At 39.3% G+C, this 24704-nt stretch overlaps 1 protein-coding gene across 2 annotated transcripts; it reads left to right on the top strand.

Annotated features, from left to right (window-relative positions):
* Positions 1-9694: 9694 nt before the first annotated feature.
* Positions 9695-18852, top strand: lrrc32 (leucine rich repeat containing 32). 2 transcript variants are annotated; one of them, XM_070917565.1, is made up of 3 exons: positions 9695-9805; positions 11907-12000; positions 14051-18852. In XM_070917565.1, the coding sequence occupies exons 2-3, from the start codon at positions 11911-11913 to the stop codon at positions 15890-15892; spliced, it is 1932 nt and encodes a 643-aa protein (XP_070773666.1). In that variant the 5' UTR covers positions 9695-9805; positions 11907-11910; the 3' UTR covers positions 15893-18852. The 2 variants fall into 2 exon arrangements, with proteins under 2 accessions (XP_070773666.1, XP_070773667.1); XM_070917566.1 differs by having other exon boundaries at positions 9770-9800.
* Positions 18853-24704: the final 5852 nt, after the last annotated feature.

The raw sequence follows: 24704 nt of genomic DNA, 5'->3' as shown, positions 1-24704 counted from the left end.
CGAGAAGGCCTGGCTCTCAGTCTCCGCTCTAATTCATCCCAAAGGTGTTCTATCGGGTTGAGGTCAGGACTCTGTGCAGGCCAGTCAAGTTCATCCACACCAAACTCTCTCGTCCATGTCTTTATGGACCTTGCTTTGTGCACTGGTGCACAGTCATGTTGGAACAGGAAGGGGCCATCCCCGAACTGTTCCCACAAAGTTGGGAGCATGGAATTGTCCAAAATCTCTTGGTATGCTGAAGCATTCAGAGTTCCTTTCACTGGAACTAAGGGGCCAAGCCCAGCTCCTGAAAAACAACCCCACACCATAATCCCCCCTCCACCAAACTTTACACTTGGCAGAGTGCAGTCAGACAAGTACCGTTCTCCTGGCAACCGCCAAACCCAGACTCGTCCATCAGATTGCCAGATGGTGAAGCGCGATTCGTGACTCCAGAGAACGCGTCTCCACTGCTCTAGAGTCCAGTGGCGGCGTGCTTTACACCACTGCATCCGACGCTTTGCATTGCACTTGGTGATGTACGGCTTGGATGCAGCTGCTCGGCCATGGAAACCCATTCCATGAAGCTCTCTACGCACTGTTCTTGAGCTAATCTGAAGGCCACATGAAGTTTGGAGGTCTGTAGCGATTGACTCTGCAGAAAGTTGGCGACCTCTGCGCACTATGCGCCTCAGCATCCGCTGACCCCCCTCCGTCACTTTACGTGGCCTACCACTTCGTGGCTGAGTTGCTGTCGTTCCCAATCGCTTCCACTTTGTGATAATACCACTGACAGTTGACTGTGAAATATTTAGGAGCGAGGAAATTTCACGACTGGACGTGTTGCACAGGTGGCATCCTATCACAGTCCCACGCTGGAATTCACTGAGCTCCTGAGAGCGACCCATTCTTTCACTAATGTTTGTAGAAACAGTCTGCATGCCTTGGTGCATGATTTTATACACCTGTGGCCATGGAAGTGATTGGAACACCTGATTTCAATTATTTGGATGGGTGAGTGAATACTTTTGGCAATATAGTGTATCATTCCACATGTTTAAAAAACTTTTTATTTTATTAATCATAGCTTTGTGCCTACAAACGATTCTGCAGGCTGTTGCACCAGCCGAATGTTTGTGTTATCACGAACGATGTGCTACACAATAAATAACCTGTTCCGCCTTGACGACAGTTAATTATGAACGGCTGAAGCTGGACAGACATTGGATTTATTAACTCACCTGTCAAGTTTCAACTTCCATGTTCACACTGTGCGGTTTAATCATCCGCTCATGACTCTGGTGCTCACACTCAACATAAACACAGAAAAGAAGATGGCGGCATCCTCAACACTGTTGAGAAAAAAAAAAAAAAAGGGAAAGACCGTTTTACTTTGTGCAATTTTACTTTGAGAGTTAAGAGAATATGGAAAGACGAAGATAAGAAGAAGTCTGTTTTGCAGCATAATTCTAGCTAGCCGCTATCGCCCAAGTCTCACACCTAACAGTTGGTGGGTGAGATGCATTATGGGTAATGTAGACGGCAGGTTTTGACAAGGAAGGAAGAATGCGTGCAATAAAAAAAAAAAAAACAATTGATCTTTTTGTTTAAACTGTCCATCATGAGTGTGACAATGCTAACGCTAGTCCTCTTGATCTGTCCAGTGTCTGTCCAGCGTTACAGCTTCATCTCAACTCTTGAGTCGTAAACTAACTTTTATTTTTCTATAAAAAGTTATCGCCCGACTCTAAAATGACATTCCAGCTAAGCTACGTTTTGAATTTACACATCGCTGGTGCAACGGGCTGCCGAAGCCACCGTTCATCCCCCTCTGTTGGGCAGTTCCATAGTGATCTTGTTTTGTAGGGGCGTTTAATGTAGAGTTAGATTTTACATTGCCTTCAGTAAGTTTGCATGCAGTTATAATGACGACTACACACTAAATCTGGTACTCCTCAGCTTACTTATAAAAACAGAAGAAGCCGTCTGACATTGTATTACTGTGAATGCTTCAGTTTTCTGTAGAGTTCTGGCATGTTGTTGTGGTACCTTTTTTAAAATAAACTGCCTCCCATTTGATTTTCACCTCAGTGGAACAAGTTTTTAACCAGTTTTTGTTTCCTAACTGCTGGTTTTTAAACTCATTTCGTTTGCTCTGAGTGTCTGTATTTGTTTTCTTTACTTAAAAAGTGCATGTGATCACACGGGAAATGCAACCCAGGTAGAGTTTTTGTGTTCTGCGTCACACTAAAAGATGATTTCCTGCTTGTAGGTGTGATTCAAAAGAGTAAAAAAAAGTTTGCTGCTAGTGGTGATAACCTGGGCAGTTTTATTCCAGCTTAAGTTTTGATTCATTTTGAAATATGCATGTTAAAATGTTCAACTGAGGTGAAACATCTCTCAAATGCTAAAATACACTGTTTGCATGCAATTTACTAACATAACAATCATTATTATGAAAATATCCATCCTTGTTTTTCATCTGTCTATTGTGTAAAGCTCTTTTTTTTCCAAACTAATGGGCCAAATATATTAGATACGTTTCTTTCAGATACTTTTAAGCTTTAAAATGCATTCCAAATTTGTATGGTTTTCTTTTGTTTCGAAGCATTTAAAGGCCAAATGTATGTTATGATTTAGTTTGTTAATGTTTCGGTGACCTACGAGAATGATATTTGTGTTGCAACCAGTCTAAATGCCTTCAGCTTCAGCTTGTGACTCCGAATGCAGTAAATTTCCATGTTGACCAGTATTTGTATATACTTCCTGCTCATGTAAGATATAGTGCTGTTTACTGTAACTCATTCCAGTGTGGTGTGGCTGTGGATGTCTTTCCAGAGAAGGAAAGTATTTTGCTGTAGAGGTCTAGAAAGTTGGTGGCATGCTTAATGTTTTCTATTTTTAGTCTTAATTATTTTGTCACCGCACAACCCAACGTACAGTATACAGCGCCTGCAGGACGTGTTGAGCCTGTCGATTCAAAATGGCTTGAATTAAACTTTATTTAGACAAAAGTGTGCATAAAACCAAATTAATGTGGCCTTTGTTGAGTTTTAAGACAATGTTTGTTTCAAAACCACCTTCGTATTAAACCCAAAAGATGCATCTCTATTTGGCCACTGGAGGGCAGCAGAAACAAGTTGTGAACATAACATTGACATATCATAACTGGTATGTTGAACTAGTTTACACATCCAGCAGATACAGAGCAACATTATCATTCATCTGGGGTTGTGTTTGTGGCCACCTGATGAATATAAGTTCAATATTTACTCTCTTTTATCTCTGTTTGAACTCCTGAGCTGCCGACTCCGTCTGTAAATGACACAATGAGAGTGGTGAGAGTGAACCAAAATGGTAAAGTTGCAGGCGGATTAGTTAATTTAACATAAACTACTGCTTACAAGTATTGCTTCCTTGTCCAAAGTAGGTTTGATTGTATCATTGTGAATGTTTCAGTGTGTTTATGCACCGCTGTGCTCATAATATTTACCTTGTACAAGACAAAAAAGTCTGTATCCATAATGGCTGTAAAGCTCATTACAAACCTGAAAACTTAATCAGTGCGTAGAATAGAGTCTAACTTTATTGTCCTACAAATAAAGCCACTTAAAAAACACAGTAAAAACAATAGACACAACACAATAGATGAGAAAACTTATTAAAACGATCTTTTTTTATCATGTGCTACATTAGCATTCAGCCTTAATGTGCCTACAGTTAGCATGCTAACAATAAAGAATGTTTAGCTTGATATTTTACTAACATGCTAACATTAGTATGTTGACATGTGAAAGAGGAATTTGATACCAGGATTGGGTGTGTTGGGGCGTGATGTCACGGTGTACTGACATACCCTTGAGTACACTTCTACATCACTGCAGCAAGGTGAGACGTTGAACCAAAGGATGTCAGCAAATACAAGATTTACAGATGCTAAGTTGCAACATGCTAGCATTTAGCATGCTATGTTAGCGATAATCGCAAAATGTAGCTGAAGCTGGCAGGATTTCAGTCATTAGTTTAAGAGGAAATACAGCGAGAAGTCAGGAGCCACAGAGTGATCAGGATTCATCCTCTCATCCTTAAGAGATCAAGAATGTTTCATCCAAATATCACAACAATTAATCCAGAATGTGGGAATATTTTCAGTTAATGATAAATAACTGACATGTCTGCACGACTCTGGACTGTTATTTTTTTGTACACACCTGACCAAACATTTAATTAGTTGCTTCTCCAGAGTTATTTCAGATGTCTTACAGAGTTATCCTTTAACTTATTCCAAACTCTCTCTGCATTTTGGCGAAACACTCATTTACTTTGAAGATATTTTCATAACTTCCTTCCGAGTGAAGAAAATCTTAATGGAGTCCATTTTGACTTGACTGTGGCTGTGACAACACACAATGCAGGCGCTGTAGTCTTCCAGGTCTATCTTTCACGTTCAAGTCTTTTCTGTCGATTTGTTTTTGTTTTTGTTTTTTATTTTACTAGTTAGCATGTATTTCAATGTATTCACCAAATCAAAAAGAAAACAACCTGTATGATACCGACAAACCTTTACTGCTGGTCGCTTTGCTCCTGATTGTGACATGTTGCAGTGTTTAGTGCTGTTGTAGAAATTGTGATGTAAACTATAAATTATGAAAGATTTCCAGTTTGACCAACGTTTGGTGTGTTGGTGTCTTAAAGTTTGGAGCGAATGCAGGTTGCGATGTGCACTCCGCTCACGACGAGTCTTAACGTGCGTGCTTCGTGTTTTTCGATGGTAAATAGTTGTGTGTTATTTGAGAATTGTTTGGTATGTTATGTTGTAAAATCTGCACTATGTCTTGCATATCAAAGACAACAAATTCCCTGTGATTTTTGTTCTTATTTTGGTTCATTTGAGAATGACCCTGGCCTTTGTTTAACGTCTTTAAAACTGGAATGTTGTACATTTAGTGCCTTTTACATTTCATCAGCTAACTTGAACATCTGCTCCAAATAGAAAAGATAAGATTCATTTATTTTCCTTTTATTGTATGTATTTTTTTATACACATAATATCGCCTCTGTATCCACTGTTCAAATTTTATATAAAACCTATTCCTGGCCAACTATGTGTGTGTTTGTTCTGATTATTATATTCTCCGAAGAAGAAATACAAGTCGTAGCAGCGAGGAAAGTCTGCTGCTGGTCGAGAACGTAAGTTAGAGAAAACACAAGTGGAATCTATTCGCTTTAGCCGCACATTCAAATTTTCCAAGTAAAACATTAATGCGATAATGAAAGCAAGTTCCAAAACAGACAAAACAAAGTGATAATAGGTTCATGGTTCAGCTTCATTGTCATTATATAATATACGGTTGCACAATGAAATGCTGTTGTAGCCCCCTCGACGCTGCACACAAAATGTATAAACTAATCTTTAAATTTAAATACAATAAAACAAAATAGAATAAAGTCTGTAAAAGTAGCACTGAGGAAGGAATGAAAGAAGATATACATACACATATACACAGAAAACGTGTATTATGTGCAATATCGGTGTAATATGAGGAAAACAGGAATGGTTATAGTGTGACAGGTGGTGGTGTGTTCATGTGCAAAAGCAGCATAACAGAAAGTTCCATGTGAAAAAAACCCGAAAGAAATATGACCAAATAAATGGTTCAAATACAAACTTATAAACAAAATCAAGGCAAATAATTTACCAAACAAGCACAGACAGAATGATGAAAGTAATAATTACCACAATACAATCAGCTACAAAGAACACAAGCATCCATGAAATTGATAAAAACTAAGGCAACATCTGGTGGGAAGATTTGTGTATTCAGTTACATTCGTCTGTCTGCCTTTGGTGCATCTTCTAATACTAATCTGATACTGACTGATAACTTGTTTTAAAAGGTTAATCTAATTGTTGTTTATCAACATGCCGAGTGGGAAATATATGTAGTGTTGTGGGATATGTTTATATGAAGTGCAGACAAAAAAGATGCATGGAAATCAAACAACTCACGGGATTTTAATCTGTCATCTGACATCATTAAACCTGCTGCAGCCCAGTTAATCCGTAAATCACTCCCTTTTTTTTGGTGTTTCATTCTGTAGAAACAGACAAGAAAGCGAAGGGGGACGATGTGGAACAAAGATCTGAAGCCGGAATCGAAACCGCGACTTTGTAAATACATGTTATATACACCCTACAGACCATTAAAACTCATCCGAAAGGCACCCAGACTGGTTTTACTTTATAACACTGAAGTGTGTGTGTGTGTGTGTGTGTGTGTGTGTGTGTGTGTGTGTGTGTGTCACTTCCTGTGTGCTGTCGTTATGTTTTACAGGAGTTGTTCCCAGTGTTTTATTGTCAGAGGAACCCAACAAGTATAACTGACACCTAAACTGTTACGTCACAAATATTGATTTTAAACTAATTATTTAACTCTTAATTATAGAAAAATATATAAAAATGTTTTCACACAATTGAATGAATGTTTAGGTCAGTTTAAGTTAAGTTTCCATTTGCATCCCACAAAAGTATTGAACACAATTAACCAGCGGTGGAAGAAGTACTCTACTAGTAAAAGTAACAATATCACAGTGTAGAAATACTCAGTTACAAGTAAAAGTCCTGCATTCAAAATGCTACATGAGTAAAAGTACAAAAGTAATACCAGCTAAATGTACTTAAAGTACTAATTTTCAGAGTGTTATATTATGGTGCCTTCAAGGTCCCAAAAGATGATATACATTTTTAAAGTTATACACACACGACATGAATTAGTACATGATAAGAACATAAATCCTATAGAACTATAACAATAGAAGTTAAATACATGTAGTGGAGTAAAAAGTACAATATTTCCCTCTCAGATGTGGTGGAGTAGAAGTATATAAAGTAGTAGAACATGGAAATACTCGAGTATAGTACAAGTATGTCAAAGTTGTAGTTTGCAAGCAGTGAGGCGAGTTACTGGGAAACATTAAATGCTGCACTGTGTGAGTGTGAACAGCAGGAGGCAGAGTTGATCTTTCAACTGCTCCTCCCCTCCTCCCCCTCCTCCCCCTCCTTGTATTACTGATTCATTTCTTTTTTGGAAAAACATCCCACTGATCTCACCGTCTCCCTCCAGGAAACAAATATCTGGGGAAAAACAAACAAACCCAAACCTTCCACACACCCATCAGCGAGGGCGACGCTGAGCTGCATGGAAAGGGAAACAAAAAGTCTGGGAATCCCGGTAAATAAAAGGGGACAATCCCCCGAGGAAGGTGTGTTTTATTTGTAATATGAAGCGGTGTGTGTGTGAGTGTGTGTGTGTGTGTGTGTGTTTGTGGGTGAACACATGACACCACTGATAAAACATAATGAAGGATGAAAGGAAGGTGAATGTGAAACCAGACGTGATGAGCGAGACACTTCAGAAGAACCAGGTGAGACTTCTCCTTCTGCGCTTTTGTTATTTATTTATCATCTTTACTCTGTTTCACATGGTTTTATGTGCTGAGTGTGTTTATCCTAGTACTGTACTTGCAATTCTGAGGTACTTTTACTTCGCCCTCCACTTAATTTCAGAGACAAATATTGTACTTTTCATTTATATGACATCTGTAGTCATTTTATGTACAAAACATGAGTATATGTTTATTGTTGACGTTGGTGGCAGTATTTTGACAAAACAATCCCAACTCAAAGCCCACTTACTAGATTGATTCAGGAGCTTTGAACCACATCTTCATCAGCGGATTAAGTTTCCTCGGTTGCCATAGAGATGGATCTGTTGACCAGTGGCTTTTGTGATCGGACTCACTTCATTTTTAAGGTCTCGAGTCACGAGTCATCAAAGTTGACATGTTTGACATCGGAAATATTAACAATCCGAACTCTTTTACCAGAGCTTTCAATCATATTACACAGTCCTCATCAGCAGATGGAGATCTTCTTCTTCTTCTTCTTCTTCTTCTTCTTCTTCCTTGTGGGATGTTTTTTGTGAAGTATATGAAGATGTTAAAATTAGCTCCAATTGCAAAATATTACTTATACATAATCAATAATTATAATAATAATAATATGCAACACATTTTGCATAATGAGTACTTTTACTTTTGAGTTCAATTTGTTGACTTCTGTATGGAGGTCGGAGTATTTTTACATTGTGTTATTACTGTTTGTATTTAATTAAAATATCTGAAATCTTCCACAAACATATTTATACAATAATATCGACCTGCAAAAGAAGGAATGTGAAAAATAATTGAACAAGATGAAAAACAGATCATTTTTAGAATTTTGCTCCTTTTACCAAAGTAGAAGATCTGAATACTTCGTCCTTTATAGGACTAGTACTAGTGTATTGAAGTACAATTTTGAGATACATGCACTTTAACTATTTCTATTTACGCTACTTTATACTTGTATGGGAAACTTTTTACTCCACAACATTTATTTGACTGTTAAAGCTGCTGGTTACGTTTTATTAGTTATTATTTTAGATGTAAGTGCAAAACAGAATATTAAATAATAAAAGAAAACAACAGTAGAACTCTTTTTTTTAGCAGTAAATAGACAAAGTTCATCAGCTTATGGCAATGATGTGTTTACAGTGTGTTTTGTTGTGCTGCCCCCAAGTGGCAAAAAAAGTAAAAAAGAAATTAAAACAGCTTTAAGAACATTTTGTTGATAAAACCCATGAAAACAATGCGTCTCCAGTTTTGGTGATTTTGAGTTTTTCTCATAAACTGAAGGATGAAGTGTTTTTTGTGGGTTGAGAAAACTCTCAAGTTAAATAAACCACTTAAAAAGTTGATGTTTTGGAGATACATGGTTTCCACAGTTTAGCGACTTTTTAAACATATTTAATTTTGTCAAGTAGAATCTTAAAGTCCAAAAACAGTTTGTAGCTCATGATACCGCCAAAATAAAAGGTGATTTTCTGCACTTGAAATACTCGCAGTACAGTCTGTGGTTGAACACAGAAGTCTTGAGCAGTTATCACTGAATGAGGAGAAAGTTGTACTCCTTCACGTTCCCAGCTGGTCGAGACATTCAGACAAGTTGTACAGTCATTTAAAGCTAATGGTCTGTATGTGTAAACTGGTCTTACTCATTATAATTACTGTGCTGTTTGTTTACAGTACGGTGAACCAGAGAAAATCCACATGACAAACCAGACTTACTCCCACAGACTTGAAAAGGATGTGTGATTTTTCAACACACCCACACGTGTCCGATGGGCGGACAGATCCATCAATAACTGCTGCTGACATGTTGTTCTCTCTGGGTGGAGATGTGGAATATCAGCACAGTCTCTCTTTTCAAACATTTATCCATAAAAGGTTGCCTAAAAAAGTCAAAGATAATAAACATTTGGAGAACTAAGTATGCTTTGAACTTTTAGCTTTGTGGTCAAACATATTAAAATGCCCCAAATTCCCAATGGAGATTGGTGTGTGAGAACATCCAAACCTTTCTCTAAAGAAACCTTCCAAATTTAAGGATTAATAGAGGGTATTTTTGGAGGGGGTGGGGGGGTTGTGTCTCCTTGAAGTGGAGCATAAAACTGGACTTCCCAACCCCCCTTATAAGGCATTTCCCTGAGAACAGTGGGAGGGGGGAAGAGGGCCGAGCGATGCAGGATATTCTCACAGGATGTGATGGCTGGACAGCAGCCGGAGCCGTGCACTGTGGAGGGAAGAGTCAGCTGAGAGGAGCTTTTGGCTTGCGGTGGTTTGCTCGGTAACTATCGATCTGTGAGTGGGTGGGTGTGTGCGCTGAGGATGTGAAATCAACATGGTCAGGAGGCACTGCGACGATTAGTCATCAGCTGAAAGTGAGGTAAATGTTCAGCTCTAAAAAGCATGTTGTTGTTGCATGGTTTGGTTCTGGGAAGCCTTGGACTGGACTATGGGAGCAGATGCTGCTTGTTGGGAGTATGTGTGCATGCTTACCAATTGGAGTGGTGGAAGAAGTACTTGTAAACAATGTAAAACTAGTCCTTTACAAGTAAAAGTCCTGCATCCAAAGTAAAAGTACAGAAGTCTTATCAGTTACTAGTTTGCAGAGAAGATTTTACATTAAAAACGTGATGATCTAAGTACATGTTTCAGATAAAACATCTGTATTTTTACATTGTGTTATATATATATATATATATACAATGCTATATATAGAATATTTTACTTTCTTAAATCTAAGTCTGTGGATTGTGATACCGCCAAAATAAAAGTTGATTTTCTTCGCTTGAAATAGTCACAGTGGTCCTTCTGCTCCACTGAAGCAAGTTAAATAACTTGTACATTTAGTATTATTAGCAAAATGTACTTGAAGTATCAAAAGTAAAAGTACTCGTTCTGCAGTAAAATGGCCCCTGTGATTGATATATTATCATAAATGACATTATTAGATTGTTAATACTGATGCAGCATTTCGCTCGAGGTGGAGCTACTTTTAACTGCTTTACATACAGTTCGAGGGACTCAAGGTAAATCTGAGGGGTTGGAGACGATTAATGGGAGACAAAAGAGGAAAAAAGTCATTTCTGACACGTTTGTATTTGTTTTCACTAATCTTTGCTTTTTTTGTGAATTATTGGATACTTTAACCTCTTTGGGCCTCGAACATTATTTAAATGAAACGATGTGAGATGTTCAGAGAGGAAATGTCTCTTTGGTGGAACTGATAACAACTCGTGACGAGGAGCATCACCCAGACGTTGCTCTTTGTAAGAGAAAAGGTTGGAAACAGCTGGTTTAATAAGTACAATTTTGTGTGTAGTAAAAGTATGATGGGGCACAAAATGGAAATACTCAAGCAAAGTACAAGTACCTTAGAATTATACTTAAGTGTATACTTGGAGTTCAGCTTCTTGCTTGGAACAAAAGAGCGTTGATATTTCTGGTTGTTGATTAACGACCACAATGTTTTTATCAGACTGTAAATGTTTAAAAGTTGTTCTGTTATAAACTTTGTGTGTTCGACTTCAAACATCATTAAAAAGAAGCCGTGCGGCTTTTGATCTGGCTGAAGTAGCAGATAAATTTAATCTTTTTATGGTGCTTATTGAACAAACATTAGTTTCCCATTTCTATCTGTAAATTGCCAACAAATCCAAATGCTTTCCAGCAGCCCTAAATGAATGATGAGTTTGTATTTTAAGCGCTCTTCGTCTGCTTAGAGTTACTCACAAACATCACATGAGAGCACTGCGATGAACGTCTGTATTAAATTGAATTTGCTCACAGACAGCAAACTCGTGGATGTGTGAAGGTCTTACATGACGTGAAGGGACGATCTCACATAAACTAAACTAAAACTTTTGATTTCTACCACTTCTAATTCAAAAACCTGACTGGGTGTTTTGGCTATCTGCAAACCTCTTTTGCTTCACCTAAATTTCCACGTCCTTATCGTCCCCGCGGGTACTTACCATGGCTGCGATGCTAATTACTCCCACATTGTCTGCTCTGCAACTTTGCATGCTGTTTTGTTTGTTTTTTTCAAGGGAACCTATCAGGAGACATTTTAGTAAGTTTCCGAAACATAACGAGCCACAGAACATGTGTCTCGTAAAAAGATGACTCACCAAGACAAAACAATCTCTGCTTTTTCTGTTTCCAAACAATACCCACCAGTACAGAGCATTTACTCACAGAAACCCTTTAGCTTCGTTTGCTTAGTCATACGTTCTCAGCACTACCAGTTCTGCAGCTAAATACAGTATGTAGAACAGTGTAAGAGAGAAATGTCACAGCATACAAGTAACAGAAAGCCCCTTTTGTATCGCAGGGCATAAATAGCACGGTCATAGGTTCGCATGTCATACAGTAGGTAGGGCTACTTTCCTCTTCCTTCCCTTTTTGAGTCATATCACCTACAGCATGCTTCCTGCATTCATGTGTTTCTAACTGGTGTGATCTGGACTCTCCCTGTGCTGCAGCACCATGGCCGCCTTCCAGCTGCTCTTCCCGCTGTTGGTCAGCTGCGTGGCGGCATCCTCAAGCCATCCCCGCCACCTCCACGCATGCCAAGTTGTAAGTAAAGCCTGACAACAACAGAGACGCACACTTCTTGTAGTGGTTCGACAGTCACACTTTTGACATTTAAATTCAGATTCTTCTCAGTTTTATGGCATCTGCTAGGGCACATTCCTGACATTTCTAGTTAAATAAATCCTGAATATATGTAGGTTTTTTTTCATCTGTTGTTAGTATATTTTCATGGGTTGCCCACGGCAACTGAGATGAGGCTCCTAACCCATCAGGTGCTTGAGGTATTTTCAGATTATCTACAGGCAGATGGTTTATTTGACCTGAGATGTGGTTTATTAGCTTTAGCTCTTGAACTCTTGTTAATATTTGGACAATGAAACATTATTTGGCTTCGGTGTTTGTGTGTGTTAGGCTGCAGATGTCACTCGTCAGTCTGTGACTGTGACATCTTATCCCTGGAGGTTCTGGTGAATTCTGTAGTAGTTCTTAGTCCTAAGTGGAAATTTAAATTTTCTTTTCTCAGGAAAGACCATCAAATACGTATAAGAGCTTTAATGAAATGGCTACTGGTTGAATCACTACTGTGTGCAGCAGCTGATAGAAGAGCCACTCAGTGATGTTAGGTGTTGCTAAAACTGCTCACAGCCAAAAATAATAATGATAAGGAACAAAATACAAAGGTCCTCAACTGGCCTTCAACCAGGGATGTCACGGTTCATGGTTGGCGTCTTAAATCCCTAAACCAGTGGTTCCTAAAGAGGGGACCACTGCACCCCGGGGGACCATTTTTTGTTCGTATCAAAATGGGGGAAAAAAAGCAATAAAAATCTAAAAAAAAAAACCCAGTTAGATATGCAGTTTATGTGGCAGTGCTGACTGGTGATGACAGCTCATTGTAACGCGACAGGCTTTCCGGGCACACATGTTCCAGGTGGACAGCAGTCAGAACGAGGGATGCCACCAGGGCATCCGACAGTTTCAGTCTTTTAAGTGTAAAATTCCATCTTTGTGTAACTTTTCCTCAGCAAGGAAACACAGTCTGGGGAGGAGGACAGAAACTTAGAGGATAAATACTTTATTTGTTTAACTTGGACTGCTGAAGACTCATCCAACATGATTTAGATAGATATGGAGAGGAGGAGTGATTACAGCAACTACTAACAACTGTTTCAGTGTCAGTATTATATTAAAATAGACCATGACTTATTCATAAATTAGTGTTTCGTGTCCTGGTTCCCATCTGTTGGACTAGTAGTCATTTGTTGCAGCATTACTATGACTAAACGTGATGTAAACCACCGCACACATACATCAGATGTTATACAAACAAAGGCTTAAGTTCAGAGGTTTTAGGAATGTAAGCAGTTGCGCTCCACACAAGCAGCTTATATATCACTGATAACACCAGAAGTCATGAAGATACCTCTTGATTTTTTTCCTCAATGTCTGATGACAGATTCAAGATGTTTTGCCCTCCAGTAGTTCTCGAATAAATCAATGTGTTTGTTTACGGCCGGCTTGTAAGCAACGAGGAATGCCACTTTCAGGATACCACAAATATGCCGAGAAGCTAAATGTACTTTGCCTCAGAGAGAGAAAACAGAGAAGGGGACAGTTTTATGAGCTGATTTTGGACAAAGGGGGGGTCTCTGGCCATATGGTTTCAATTATAAACTACACTTAGTAACTTAAATATTTGAATCTATTAAGGGAAAAAGGGAGAGACGATGACGAAAACTGTGGGTTTGGTAAAAAAAAGGTGTGAGTTGTATTGTCTTTAAACTGGAGAAATCTTTCTTTTAAAGCTGTTTTCTTGGTTGAAGAACTTGAGCATGAGAGCTATATCATTAGTCATCAAATAGCAGTTAACTTTCTGAGTTAATCTAAAGAGAAATAGCCATTGTAAAACGTTTCTTTTCACCATCATAAACCTCAGAGGACTGTCTCGCTGCCAAGAACATGTCTTAGATACTCTGACTCATAAATCGACCCTCCACGTACGCTTTAAACATTTGGTCTGTATTGTGTCATGATCAGGCAATCTGGCAGCATGCCGACATAATCAGACTTGTGTGTTTGTCTTTGTTCATAGGTCCAGATGGATGTGTTTTGCAGCGATCTGAGTCTTCGAAGCGCCCCCGTCAACCTTCCTCATGGCGTCCAAATGCTGGACCTTTCTCGTAACCAGGTGCAAAATCTCACCCAGGAAACTCTCGCCTACCACACCAGCTACCATCATCTGAATCTTCACTCCAACAAGATCCACTTCATCCAGCCGGGACTCTTCAAAGACATGACTGATCTAAAAGTCCTGGATCTGTCCAGGAATCATCTGAATGTTTTCGCTCTCTCCAAAATCAACATTGGGCCTCTTACAGCTGTAGAGTCGCTTGATCTTTCAAGCAACGGGCTGTACACAGGAATGTCTGACTATTTCCTGGCTGATTCTCCATCGCTGGCAAACCTTTCTCTTAATAGCAATAGCATCACCAAAATAGCACAAAATACTTTCAGTGGATCTCTGTCCTTGACAAAAATCAGCCTCCACAATAATGTCATCTTGGAGATTGAAGATGGAGCTTTTGACTCCCTGGATCGTCTGACTGAACTCGATTTGTCCAAGAATTCAATCACATGCATCACAGACTTCAATCTCTGCAACTTAAAAGTGCTCAATCTCAGCAAGAACAGCATAGAACTTTTCCAAAGCACGATATCAGTGGATTTGTATAAACTTCTCCATCTTGATCTGAGTGAAAACAAAATGCCTTACTTTCCTCTTCTGCCTAGAAACAACATTCTTGAATACCTGGACGTTTCACGAAACCAACTTCAGAGCATCGCAGTCACAGGAAATCCTGAAAAAAAGACAAGCGTTATTTTTAAAAACCTGAGATACCTGGACATGAGTTACAACCAACTCAAAAGCATACCAGAGTCCTTTTTTTACTGCACGGGATCACTCGAGGTCCTGAATGTGAGCAATAACTGTATCGGCTCATTTTCTATCACTAATGAATGTCTTCTTCAGACGGTGAAGATTATCAATCTCAGCTTTAATGTGCTGCAGAGCCTGACATTTGGGGAAAACACTCTGCCCTCGCTGGAAGAGCTCTTCTTACAAGGAAACGACCTCACCACCCTGGACCATGGAATATTTCAAAGACTTACAAATATTAAACACCTGCAGCTCCAGCAGAATAACCTGGAAATCTGTGCCTCGGACCAAAACCACCAGGATCCTCCAGATTGTGTCTCCTTCACCTCCTTACCAAACTTGCAGTTCCTGTACCTCTCTGAAAACAATCTGAGGATTCTGCCTGCGAATGCGTTTGCCAACACCCCTCTGAAGTTGCTAGACTTGTCCCTGAACCCGGGCTTAGACATGGACAAAGACTCCCTCTCTGGTCTAGAGCATTCCCTAGTCCACCTCCTCCTGAGGGAAAACAACATTTCCAGTCTAAACACAGACCTGTCCTCGCTGAGGAGTCTCAAAGACGTGGACCTGTCCACCAACCAGCTGACCATTCTACCTATGTGGATCAAAGAGTCCTCCATTGAGTCACTAAACCTGCAGAACAACAACCTGGTCACCCTGGAGTACAGCACCATGCTCGCTCTGGAGCACTCACTAAAAACCCTCTACATGGGCTCCAACCCTCTGAGCTGCTGCAGCAACCTCGGCTTCCTCCACATGGTCCAGCACTCAGCCGTGGTTGTCCCCGACATCGAGACAGTGACCTGCGTTCACGAGGAGTTTTCAGAACCGGTCAACATCGAGAAGGTGACCCAGGAAATGTGTCATAGATCAGGCATCCAAAGCTATATTATCATTGTTGTAGTGATGGCGTTACTCATGATGATTGTGCTGGGACTGCTGGTTAAATGTTGCCACACAAGGAAACGAAAGCACAACCGAGGCTTTAGCGCATAATGTGAATGAACAGTGCACATGCAGGACCATGAAGGAATTCACATTTTTTCATATTTCATTTCAAGAGCTGGTTGGTGCTTTTTACCAGAGACAGTAGAAAAACATGAATGTAGTATTTATGTCACCCCAAGTCTTCCAAATGGACTATTTAAAGCCTTGATTTGGGTTTATCACTACCATCTTTGCTACAAGAGTGTATAAATCCAAATTTGATCAAGGGGGGAAGCTGAGATGGGACATGCAGGAAGCAACCACAATGTCTGACTGATAGACTGAGACAGCTGTCAATCAAGAAAACATGTGCCATAATATCCGCTAAATGAAGACAATACAATAGACAATCTATTGAAACCAGCACTTCTTGTGGAAAATATTCTCCTTGTATTTCAAACGAGAAGTTTGGACTTTTTAAATGGACTTCTAAAGGTTTCTTGCAGTCGGTATCTACAGAAGTGGCTATTTCAAGAACTGCAACTTTAGAGCCTTATGACTGACGCAGGGGGCGTTTCCTGCTCAAGCCACATGCAAACCATCAGTTTATTGAATGTAAAAGGAAAAATCCACACTAAAACACTGTCGGACCGTTTTCTCCAGTGACGGTAGCCTCAACAGACCAGACTGAAATGAAGCCATAAAATGTTCAAGGAAAAGTTTTACTTTTTGGGAAATACGCTTATTCACTTTCTTGGTTAGCAGCTGGTTAGCTTAGCGTAGCTTATAGACTGGAAACGGGGGGGGGCAGCTAGCCTGGCTCTGTACAAAGGTAACAAAATCCACCTACCAAGACTTCTAAAGCTTTATCTTGTTTGTTTAATTTGTACACATTATAACTCCAGGAAGTAACCATGCCGGGCCAAGAAATAGTCTGGCACATAACCCCCCGTGAAACCACAATGTGTTGTTCTTTTCAAAAATGAAGGAGTTTTAGATCATTAGTGAGTTTTAGAGTCACTTTCGACAGAGCTAAGCTTGCTGTTTCCAGTTCTTTCCAGTTTTTATGCTAAGCTAAGCTAACCAGCTGCTGGCTGTAGCTTTATATTTACCATGAGAGTGGTAGCAATCTTGTCATTTAACTTTCAGCAAGAAAGCAAATAAGCGTATTTTAAGGTTGAATGAGGGGTTCTTGAAAATAAAGACTTATCAGTGAATGAGTGTCGACACTGGAACAACGTCAGATGTCCTCATTCTGTGACGTTCAGAGTATCTGAGAGTGGAATTTCCTTTAAGCTAAAAATAAAGAACACGACACTACAGAAGGTCATGAAGCAAAATGCTCTATTCATGGTAGATGAAGTATATGTAGGTTAAGAGTCATCTGAGATGTCTCTGTTTTATAAACCGTCCCTTTATCCTTTATGTAGTTTGCACTTTAAATGTCCCCTTGTTTGTGTGATTGTATCTTGTTCTCTGACTGTTAACACTAAGAAATTGTTTTACTATAAAAACTAAGCTGGACATACAACAGTATGTTTTTATGTTTTCTATATTGATCCCAGGCCTGTGGTGCCCCCCCCCCCCCCCCCCCACCGGACTCAATATCTATTAATTTGACATGAAAATGTTTCAGTACCCATTAGGGATGAAGTTGAAAGCTGAACTAAGCACTGAAATTAATAACTGTGATACTCTGATAAAGAAGTACAATATACATACTGTATTTTTCTAAATAAAATGAATGAATATGACATCCAGCGCTGTATTGTAGCGGGCTACACTGGGATCCACAGTTTCATACGATTTTAATGTGCTTGATATTAAAATTATTATTATTATTGTTATTATTATAATTAAATCGAGCGGATTTGTAACTTTTATCATCCTGTGATGTTATTTTGTGACATAATATGAGCAATATTTTGTACCAAATGAATTTTCTACACTTAAACACTGTGTGAGACATTATTTGTGTAACAAACACACATTCCCACAGGACCATTTTAAGTTTCTTTTCTTCTCATTATTCAGCTAATACCTTAAAATTATATCTCACTCTGTACTCACTTATAATGTTTGGACTTTTGTAAAGAGTTTGGCCGGTTTCCTGTAGTTAAACACACATTATGGTTCATGTGAAATGCGTTGGTTTCTTGCTGAGAGGCAGATGAGAAGATTGATACCTCTTTTGTGTCTGTACGTTAACATGAAGCTACAGCTAGCAGCCAATTAGCTTAGCTTAGCATAAAGACTAGAAGCAAGGGGAAACAACTAGCCTGGCTCTCCAAAGGTAAAGAAAATCTGCCTAACATGCAAATTAGTGAACTTTAGTGTTGCTAGGCAGATTTAGTTATCTTTGGACAGAATGTTCCTGTAACCTGTTACCATTCTTTAAGCTAAGCTAAGCTAACTGCCTCCTGGCTGTAGCTTCATATCTAGCATACAAACGTGAAAGTGGGGTCACTCTTCTCATCTAACTCTCGACAAGACAGTAAATATACATATTTTCCAAAATGTCTAACTATAAGCACACTGCGAGTGCATGATAATTACTAATAGAGCATAATAAACACAGTCTGCACAGGATTTAAGAAGGGTTATGAGGATTATGATCTAAGATTAAACTGAATGTGATTTTCTAATATTTGTCTCTTGGTTATTGAGCAAAACCTTTGCCTGGCTCCAAAAGTCAAATATTAATTTTATATGTTATTTAATTAACTGCGTTATTTGTTGTTTGATGTAAGGCAAAACCATCACAGACACAGGCTGACTATTTATTAATGCTCAATTTTATAATGATTCATAAAATGTCAGAAAACAGTGAAAAATGTCCCCTCACACTCCCCTCACATCGTCCTCACATTTGAGAAGCTGAAATCAGATGTTTGATGCTTTTGCATATAGAAAAAAATTACTTAAACAATCATTTAAATTATTACTATTGAGCCTTTGACTCTGGGAAACTGTAATGAACATTTGTATCTGTTGAGAAAATAACAATAACACTTCTGTTTCTAAGCAAATTACGTTGTACTAGTTTTAATATTTTAGGCTGGATGAGGCAACATCGAGCAAGCTGGCGGCTGTTGAACTTCATTACCCAGAAATCCTGTAACACATTATCATTAAACTGCACACTGATGTTCATGTAACAAGTGGACAACAGAGGATGCTCTTCTCTGTTGTAGTTTCACTTTGTAATGGTGCATTTGGGTGGCCCATGTGAAGTGGGAAATTTTTAAACTTACCACCATGAAGTCGCTCTCAAACTATCAACAAAGTGGTGACTTCCACTGATGACTGCGGACTAATTTTATGAATTATGATGTTTCGCTTCAACACATGATAAACACGGCAATCTACCAGGTTAATGGTGATTATATCAATAAAACTTCCCCTTATCTGTCATAATGTAAGTGAGTCATCTAGGCTGACATTTATTATTTGCATTTTACAGTCCTACTGTAACACTTCATTTATTATAAAAACAGCTGATAAACATGATATAATAATGCAGCATAACTTGGGCCGACAAGATGGTTTTATTGAGCCAGGTTCAAAGGAAAAGTTTGACATTTTTGGACGCTTGTTTGCTTTCTTGTAAACATTTGATTGGAAAATCGATACCACTTTCATGTCTCCAGGATAAAGCCAGCAGCTGGTTAACGTAGCTTAGCACAAAGACTGGAAACAGGGGGAAACAGCTAGCTTAGCTCTGTCCAAAGGTAATAAAAAGCGGCACCTCAAACAGTTTTGACAGTTTTGGTTATTTTATATGAGATTTTGCTGTATTTGTGTTTTTGTCCTTGACTTCTCTCATCTCTTTGAAGTGGGCGAGGCTCAGTTAGAAAAATGTGATGTCACATACTTTGTGGACCAATCACAGTTTATCAACTTTTGACTCAAAATGTGATGACAGCTGTGGGGTCGTTTGCTTATGTTGCCATGCCAAACGTTTGAATGTTGCTTATCTAGTGTTGAATATGTGATCTTGTGGAGAAATACCGATGAAGATTTTAAACCAAGGTTTCCGGGGCTGTAAAGTTACTAGAAACTAGAGAAAAAAGCTAAAAAATATATTTTCTATCAGCGTGAAGTCCTGCATAAATACACTGTTGTTTTGGGCACTTTTCTGGTGCAGATTTCTAGATTTCTTTTTTTTCTCTCTGCAGTCTGGTTTAAAGTGGGCGTGTCTCAGTTGGAAAAATATTCTAGGCACCAATCAGGATTCAGCAGCATATGAATCATAATCTGATGACAGATGGTGGATTGTCGAATCTCTGTCAATTAAATCCGATCGAACAACACTCACACATTCTTGATGAAGCAGATTAGCTGAGTTTATAGATTATACCTAACCTTTCATACAGATTTGTGCAATCGAAGTGTTTTACTGATAAACTGATAATAAGACAATAAAAACAAGAAATAAAATGATGACAATGTAATAATAAAAGCAAGAGGTTCCTTTTCATTGTTACATTTGATCAGGCTCTGTCACCCTGAGCTCAGGCTTTTATTTTGATAGTTTTGACCTCCTCGTCCAGTCTTTTTATCTCCTGTGTTTACGTTTGGATTAAGGCTTTAAGGTTGAGAAAGTGCTGTTCAGCATGAGAAGCTTTATATTAACTGTCTAATAAAAGCCTTTCACCCTCTGTGACTCAGACCCCCGCCCCCCGAAGGAGAGAGAAACACACAGTTACTGAAGCTAATTTACCGTCCAGGGTGGTACAGGAAGTTGTCCACGGGCCGTCGGCTGTTTTACGTCAAAGTGGAAAAAGCCTCTTTATCACTTTCGAGACAGAAATGAATCTCTCTGATGTTAGTAAAAAAAATATTAGGAACAGGCTTTTGTCTGTCTTCATAATAAAGCATCTCGTTGGTTTACACTTTATTTTCTAGCGTGGCACTAATGTCAACATGTCAGTGGGTGTTTGTGTTTGATTTAAATACTGACCTGAAACACACCGTGAAGCTGTTTAAACACTGTGAAGTGTTTAAAGAAGATGCTGTTTCACTTAATCTTTGAAGAAGCTCCTCCGTGCTGTGAAGCATCTATTTGCTTCAATAATAAATATAGTTTTGTCCATGTGTTTTTGTTAGGATATAGTTAAATAAAGTTAATAAACAATATATGTTTTTTTTTGTTGCTTTTTTTTACCAGAACAAGAAGGTTTTCCAGTAAAACACTGAATCATTAAAATACTTTTTAGTAAGACGTTTTAGTAAATCAACTCTAGTCTGGTTGGATTTATAATTAAGAAAAAATAAATTGCTTATTTAACTGCTTCATATGCAGCGACAGGAAACCCCAGAAGTAATCTACATCCTTTTTATCTGGTATCTGGAGCTGTCTAGACTCTGTTTATGTGGGTGAGAGTTGTGTTTGCGCACTGCCTTAATGAACAAGTGCAGCTCTTCTGCTGTCAGCTTCCAAGTTACATAAAGGATGGCCTGAAGTGAAATGTACCGTCCTACTTCTACTGTCGGGGCGAGTTTAATGTTTTCCAGCTTAAACCTCTGAGTGGTTGTCAGGAGACCAGCCGACACTCCAGGAAGTGACTGGTCCCAAATAGTGCGGCACACAAACGAATATTAAAACGAATGAGATGTAACGTGTTGATTAGTGAGCTTTAGAGGTGCTGGAAGGCATATTTACTTACAGATAGACAGAGACAGGCTAGCTGTTCCCCCCTGTTCTTAGTCTTTGTGCTAAGCTAGCTAGCTGATGAGTTGTGCCAAGTGGTTGACGGGACATTTCCCCTCTAAACTCTTCGGATGGTTTCATTTAGATGACTGTTTGAATCCCAAAGAGATCCATTTATCCAATATTTCACTGAAAATCAAAGATTAGAGAAAAGTCCAAAATATTAATAGGAATTTTTGTAGCATAACTTTTGTTTTTCCTTCCCTGACCTGACTCCTAGGACAGGACGTCACTGTGTAAGGGCGTTAAAACTAGCTCCACTAACCACTACTTGAGCAGTATTAATAATCTAATAATGTAAAATACATTCATATAGAATTTGCAGAATAAAAGAAAGTACTTTTACTTTTGATACTTTTAGTATGAATGGATCGCTTCACACAGATCACAAATAAACACTCAGGAAATCTACTGGGGGATCAAATGAGACCACCACACTCTAACTTTATTTATTTTTCCAGCACCGTATCACCTCTCCGGAGTAGAAAATAGACAGTAGTGGAAGCTTCTCCTCCTCGGGGAGACGTGGGGTCATGATCGTTCAGCCTCTGAAGGGAAACTGTGTTTAAATCTATGAAGTCTACGTGTTTTCTCAAGACTCGAAAGACAAAACAAACTTCTGGTGGAGTCCTACCAGCCGTCGCAGCTGTACCACCCAGCCGAGAGGCATCATTTCCTTTCAAAGACTTTTCCTGTTCTCCTTTTGTAAAATCCCCCCACGTTTTTTTTCTTGTTTATGAGATGAGCAGTGATAGAATCAGAGGAGGCCGGGAAGTACGTGTGGTTTCTTAATTGGAAGCAGACCTCAGTCACTTTTCCTCATCTCTGTGAGCGGGCATTGAGTCATAAATGGATATTAACCTGTATTTATCATAGTTTAGTCATGCCGACATCAAAAAAAGCTCTTTTACAAGGGGAGGCTTGACCAAAGCAGGAGTGGGGCACTTTGGAAAAGAAAGTGAGAAGAAAGAGAAAACAAGGTCTTGTGTTGTCTGAACACCTGCTGTAAACAAACAAAAATGTGAATATTGTCGTGCTTTTTCATTGAACAACATGTTCCTTCAAGGGCAGTTATAAAGCCGCCCGAACCTGATGAAGAACCAACCTGGGCTCAAAAAAGACAAAGACTGGTTCTGCAAAAAAGAGACAGAAAATATGTTTTTCGTAATTTCCCGTCCCATTAAGATCAGAAAAACATTCAGGTTACCTTCTCAAAGAAATAGAAGTGCAGAGCAAACTTTTCTTCAATCAATAAATAAACTCTTCAACATGTGCATGAGACAATAAAATGGGAAATTTGGCAAGATATTGTGTTTATCTCACAGCCATATGCCCAAGATCTTGACCCGCTCATAAAACAAACTGTCTGACTCCAAACTGAATCAACCTGGACTCTCAAACACACTGTTCTTGGAAAGATCTCAAAGCAATTAGAGTAAATATGCCCTTTTTAGAAAAACAGCAGATGCAGGATGTATGATACCATTGTCCTGAGTGTGTGTCCTGTTTCCATTTTGTCTGCTGCCCTCCTCAAATGTTTCAACACAGACTTGAAGCACAACAGCTGTTTAGCGGCACAACAACTCGAGATACGAGTTTGAATACACATAGAATTAAGCACTACGTCAAATTCATTACAGGGAAATAAACACGAGCAGGCCACCTCTGACCTTTCCCGTGATCCTTTGCGATAAATCGGGATTATGAGCTCTGTGTGGGAGCACTGGGATTACTGTGGATGAATAATAGGATGCTGCCTGCTCTCAGTTTGCCAGTCAGTGAGCCGGGAGATCACGGAGCAAGGCACAGCCAATCACACACGTAAGAGGTCAACATGCACATCCATCTCCACCGAGATACTCCCGAAGACGGTTTCTTGACTTGAAACAGATGGAAATAGGACTGAATCATCATCGCTCACGAATTTACATTAGCATTGTCTGGTATGACTCATGAATGCATCATGCCGGTGGCACGGCTCTAAGGATGCCAACATCTTAGGCTGATTTTCTGGCTTACCTCTGGTGGTGTCTAACGGATAGTTTTGGTTTTATTTGTCCAGATTTTGAGATACCTGTCTCTAAGATTTCTGTGGTTAGAAAGATTCAGCCTCTCTTTGCAGAAACAGTGTCCCTGTTACTCTGTACACACTCTCAACAGGGCCATGTATAGCCAGGACTTCAGAAATACTGAGGTCACAAGTTGAACTTTCCTCCAAAGAAATGTTTGATTGCAGACAAAAAAAACCCCAAACAAAACAAAGAACAGAATATTTCTCTCTTTAGGTCATGCTAGCAGAGTGGCTCTAGGGATGGAAATGTCGGTCAGTCCACCACTTTGGCCCAGACCTCAACAATTTGATAGACTGTCGTGAACTTTTGTTCAGACATTCGTGGTTCACAGATGACTTCGGTGATCCCCCGACATTTCCTCTGGCGCCATTATGAGGTTAACGTGCTCTGGGTCTGCTGGATGCGTAAACTGTTCGCTAACATGTTCGCCATATCAACTTTGTAAGGTGATAATATGTCAGTTTGTGTTTCCCGCTTGCTGCGCTGCCCCCAAGTGGCCAAAACCCCCCCAAAACAATGCAAGTGTAAATGTACTTTGCCTTTACGCGCAAACATCCGTACAAAGATGGCAAGAATCGTCTACTGACATGCTAACTACGTAGCTAGCTACATTGACTGCTTGCTAGCCCGTGATAGACAGATGGTTCATCCAATCACCTGCCAAGTATGTTTTGAAAGTCACTGCCCTTTTCCAAACAGTTTCCATGGACGACTTCTCTGATGGTTCTGTGGAGCGAACCATCTGGCTGGTCCGGTTAGGTTTAAATGAAGGCACCTGAACTCAAGCTGCTCAGGTCCAACAAAGAAGCTTTTTTTTTTTAAAGTTCAAGGTTGTGGTTGTACACTAAACCACAATGACTCACAGCACTCTCGGATTTCACGAGTATGTGTGGTAAGTATAATTTACATCCTGTGGAGAAACATTTTCTGATGATTTTATCTTTAAAAAAAAAAAGCAAAAAAAAAGCATTGTTTTGTATAGACTGCTCTTCAGCCATTACTCTCTAGACAAGAGGAACCAGTGAGTTTTCCCTTTTAGGACTGAAGGACTCAGCCTGGACTCACACTGACTAAAGGGCAAAAAGAAGAGAAATCA

Source organism: Enoplosus armatus, chromosome 13, assembly GCF_043641665.1.
Source record: "Enoplosus armatus isolate fEnoArm2 chromosome 13, fEnoArm2.hap1, whole genome shotgun sequence".
Lineage (NCBI taxonomy): Eukaryota > Metazoa > Chordata > Actinopteri > Centrarchiformes > Enoplosidae > Enoplosus > Enoplosus armatus.
Note: the sequence above shows the minus strand (reverse complement) of the source record. Positions and strands in the feature narration are given on the sequence as shown.

Bases quoted from the DNA above. Each gene is read 5' to 3' on its own strand.
- lrrc32 (XM_070917565.1), top strand. From the start codon at position 11,911: ATGGCCGCCTTCCAGCTGCTCTTCCCGCTGTTGGTCAGCTGCGTGGCG. The intron at 12,001-14,050 runs GTAAGTAAAGCC...CTTTGTTCATAG, and splicing joins ACCTCCACGCATGCCAAGTT to GTCCAGATGGATGTGTTTTG.